The sequence below is a fragment of the Oxyura jamaicensis genome, chromosome 6, assembly GCF_011077185.1.
Source record: "Oxyura jamaicensis isolate SHBP4307 breed ruddy duck chromosome 6, BPBGC_Ojam_1.0, whole genome shotgun sequence".
Taxonomy (NCBI): Eukaryota; Metazoa; Chordata; class Aves; order Anseriformes; family Anatidae; genus Oxyura; species Oxyura jamaicensis.
In genome coordinates, this window is record NC_048898.1 from 34,645,191 (window position 1) to 34,649,319 (window position 4,129).

At 58.9% G+C, this 4,129-nt stretch overlaps 1 protein-coding gene across 12 annotated transcripts in view; it reads right to left on the reverse strand.

Moving 5' to 3' along the window:
• The window catches only part of EBF3 (EBF transcription factor 3), a 118,605-nt gene extending 115,866 nt beyond the window's left edge, over nt 1-2,739 (reverse strand). For all 12 annotated transcript variants that reach the window (XM_035330149.1, XM_035330146.1, XM_035330142.1 and 9 more), the window contains exons 1-4: nt 2,163-2,739; nt 1,829-1,985; nt 1,400-1,463; nt 844-899 (exon numbers count right to left, since the gene is read on the reverse strand). In XM_035330149.1, the coding sequence (XP_035186040.1) occupies nt 844-899; nt 1,400-1,463; nt 1,829-1,985; nt 2,163-2,296 (411 nt within the window). In that variant the 5' untranslated portion in view covers nt 2,297-2,739. The remainder of the gene's footprint in view (nt 1-843; nt 900-1,399; nt 1,464-1,828; nt 1,986-2,162) is intronic.
• Between the last annotated feature and the right edge of the window lie 1,390 nt (nt 2,740-4,129).

Consider the following 4,129-nt stretch of genomic DNA (forward strand, 5'->3'; position numbering starts at 1 on the left):
TGTAAATTATGCCCCGTTCTCACCTCCTCCTTCCCCCCCACCCCTCCCCAAAAGAATAATAAAAAAAATCTTGAAATGTCTCTCCGAAAAAAAAAATATATATATATAAAGTTGATTAAATCCAAAGGCAGCAAGGAGCTTTCTGTCTTTAATTGCTGAGGTGCAACGCTGATAACATGTAGTTATCATCGGAAAAGTTGACCAAGACAGGTTAAATAATTTAATAAGGAACTGCTTGTAATTATGTTATTTACAAGGTATGACAGAGGTTTGAGGAAGAAACAGAAGCTGATCTCAGGGAAATGGACGGGTTTGGGTGACCCCTGGAGCATGGAGTTTGAATTATGGAGATGGGGGGCTGAGAGGTGAATATGGACTAGAGGAGAACAAGCTGACTTTTCACCTCAGCACATTTAACTTTTAAATCCAAATAAACGTCTCGCGTCACTAGATCACCGCATTATAAAAGAAAAGGACTAATCACGGCCAGCTTCCGAGCGCCTGGCACGAGGACTGCCCTTCGCTCACCGAGGGAAAACATCGCCAACAAAAAAAAAGTTACAGGGGGAAAAAAGTGCGCCGAAAAAGAAATCCCAGCAACTCGACGGGGCTTTTCCCTTCCTCTACCCCTCGCTAAATTAATTAGACCGAACGCCTGTCCTCGTGACGTTGCATTAATGCTACACACGCTGCTTTACGATGCAAACGCTGCCCGCAGCCCCGACACGGAGCATCCCCGGCCCGACCGCCCCGCGCAGGTGGCCGCGCTCCCGGGGCGCTCCCGGCCGAGGGGATAAGGCGCAGGGGGGGCCCGAGCAACGAGGAGAGAGGAAACTTTCTCACCTGTTTGGTCATGGAGTCGATGAGGCGAACGTAGAGGTCCTGCTCCGTCCGGACTCCTGCAGGCAAGCAGAGACCCCTGTTAGCCGCTCGCCACCCCGGAGCCACCCCGAGAGCGCCGGGCCAGCCGCCCCGCTGCCGCCCGCGGGGCGCAGCCGGCCAGTAAAAAAAATTAAAATAATAATAATAATAAAAAATTAAAAAGAGAGAAAGGGGAGGGGGCCGGAGCCGAGCCTGCCCACGGGGCCCCACGCGTGGGCCGGGGCGCGGAGCCCGCCGTACCCCGGCGCGGTAATTACCGCTAATTCGCCCCAAGTCCCCGCAAAGTGACGTTCTGCCGGAGCGCCGATCGATCCCCTTTTTTTACTTTCCACTCGAAGGCCGGCCGGTTAATCATGTGAAGTACCATCGACTTATCGATCGGCCCCGGTTTGTTTTCCTGCCGTGCGCCCCGCCGTTCCCTCGCCCACCGTGCGCGTCCCGGGGAAGGCCCGGGAGCAGCGAGCCCCGCTTTCCCGGGGGCACACGGCCGTGCGGAGGGGGGGGAAGGCCGACTTACCGTTGCTATACAATAACTGAAGTTTATAATGAATCCCATTGTTAGTTTTTTCATTGTTTGGCTCCTGCAAGCAACGATAAATGATTACATTTAGCACGAAAAATCAGCGCTCGCCTTCTCCTGCCCAGCACCCCGCTCGGCCCTGCAGCGGCTCAGCACCGCGCTGGGCAGCCCCGAGCCCGCAGCCCCTTTGCGGGGCGCTGCTGATGTCCCGAGCCCCGCACCTCCAGCCGCATCCCCGCCCGCCCAGCGGCCCGGCCCGGTCCCCGCACGCCCCCCGGGTCCGGTGCCGGTGCTAACGGGGCCCGCACGTGGTGCCCCTGGAGTCCCGTCCGAGCCGGCCGGGTTTAACTCGAAGCGAAAATCATCTCCGTGTAATTACAGCGCGAGTAGGGGAGGGGGACAGAAAAGGAAGAGAGACGGACTTACTTTCTCTTTCTCCACAAAGTCCACAAAAGCTGTTCTCTCAATCTCCACTGGCTGCCCCTGCCTGTCGTACAGAGCTAAGACGAAGTGGAAAAAATTGGATTTTCTGAGATTGGAAGGCGGCTGTTTCTCGAAATGCGCCCGAGCCAGCCCCACGCCGCTGCGGGAGAAAACAAGACAAGGCGCGGGTGAGAGCGGCCGGGCGGCGGGGAAGGGGCGCGGGGAAGGGGCGGCCGCGGGGCTGCGGAGCGGGGGCGAGGGCGGCTGCAGAGCAGCGCCGGGGCCGGGCCGGGCCGGGCCGGGCCGTGCCGGGCCGGGGGAGCGGGGGGGGACGTACCTCTGGGCGGCCGTGTTAGCATCCACTACCCCGGCGGTATGCATCCACGAGCGGACCGGGTTCATCCCGCTGCCCAGCGGCTCTTCTTTCATGGTCGTCCCGCCTCTTGGTATATTTTCCTGAATCCCAAACATTAAAACAGATTGGGGCGAGACCAGCTCCGAGCCAAAAGGGGTTCAAGCTGAGGGAAATGTCAGATGCGGGGCGGGTTGGTTGCCGCTGGATTTTCTCGCTCTCTCGCTCGCTCGCTCTCCCTCTCCTTGGCGACTGGAATACAAGAGATGACTTTACTCCCTGTGAGCGGCAGGAGAAAAGCCCAGTTCGAGTCTCGCTTCCTTCTTCAGGCTGTCCTGTATTGGCACGACATAAACAATTTACTGAGTACTTCTGTGCAGCGAGTTGGATGGCGTTCCAGCTTGGTGGGTGAAAAAAAAAAAAAAAAAAAAAAAAAAAAAAAAAAAAAAAAAAAAAAAGAAAAAAAAAAAAAAGTTTAAAGACCGGCGGGCCGCCTGCGCGGCGATTTTTTTTTTTTTTTTTTTCGAAAGAATAAATATTTGTGTTGTTGTTTGCAGGCGCGCTCAGCGCGGTGTCATCCTAGTGAAAACGGCGTCAAAAAAAAAAAAAAGCTTCGGGACACTGCTGAATCGACCACTTCTGGCGAGGCTTCTCCCGCTCCAAAAGACAAATAAACGCAAAAAAACGACCGCCGCGGAGGTGTTCCCGGGCACGGGAGAGCGGGGCGCGGGCCCGTGGCGTCTCGCGGAATGGACGGCGGCGCGGAGCCCGGCCCTCCCTCCCCCAGGAGCGCCCTTCCCGGGAGCCGGGCCCCGCCGCGGGAGCCGCGCTGTCAGCGTGACGCGGGGGGCGGGGCCAGCGCCATATATGGACCGGCACGGCACGGCTCGGCTCGGCACGGCTCGGCACGGCGCGGCCCCGCCGGGGGGGGAGCGGGGGGCGCGCGCGGCTGGCCCCCGGGCTGGCCCCCCGGTTGTCTGCCCCCCGGAGCGCGGCTCTCCGAGAGGGGCAGGGGGTGCGGGCTCGGCACGGCTCGGCAGCGCTCGGCACCGGGGGGCGCAGGCGGACCCCGCCGGGGGGCGCCCAGGCACCTGCGGCGGGAGGGGCCGCCCCCCGACGGGCCGCGCCGGGACAGGGCAGGGGCCGTCGGGGGGGGGGGGGCCGCGGGGGGGGGCCGGGGGTCGCGGTGGACAAAGGGGGCCCGGGGTCGGGGCACGGCGCGGCCCTCGGGGGTCGCCCGCAGCTGGAGAGCCGCCCAGGCCCAGGGGGACACGCGTGCTCAGAGGGACACGCGTGCACAGATGGGCACCCGCACACAGATACACGCGCAGATGTAGACACGCACACAGATGTACACGCACAGATGTGCACACGCACACAGATGTAGGCAGATGCACGCGCACAGTTGGACAGAAATACACATGTACACACAGATGTACACACGTGCACGCACAGTAGCACACCCCCCCACACATGTACACACACACACATACACACACACACACACACGCACCCACGCCGCGGCCGGCCATGCCCCGAGCCTCCTCCCTGGCTCCTGCCCACGGCCCCGTGTACACGGACACGCGTGTGTGTATATGTGTGAGTGTATCTGTAAGTGTATATGTGTGTGTATCTGTGTGCATAAGTGTGCACATGCCCGGCGGCCGCAGCCCAGCACCGCCCTGGGCGGCGAGCTTTTTCCTCGCGGTTTGGGTCAGGGCTTCCCCTTTTTTTTTTTTTTTTTTTTTTTTTTCCCTTTTTTTAACATATATATATATATATTTGGAATTGCCAAAGTCCGTACGTTAATATTTTAATTAATCGGTGAAAATCGAAGTCCGATTCGTGTTATCAGGAGACCCCCGATCCTTTCTCCAAGGGGCGAAAAAAAAAGATGTGTTAGAAAGCAATCTATTTTGCTGGTGTTGGGGGTTAATGACTATTGCCAAAGA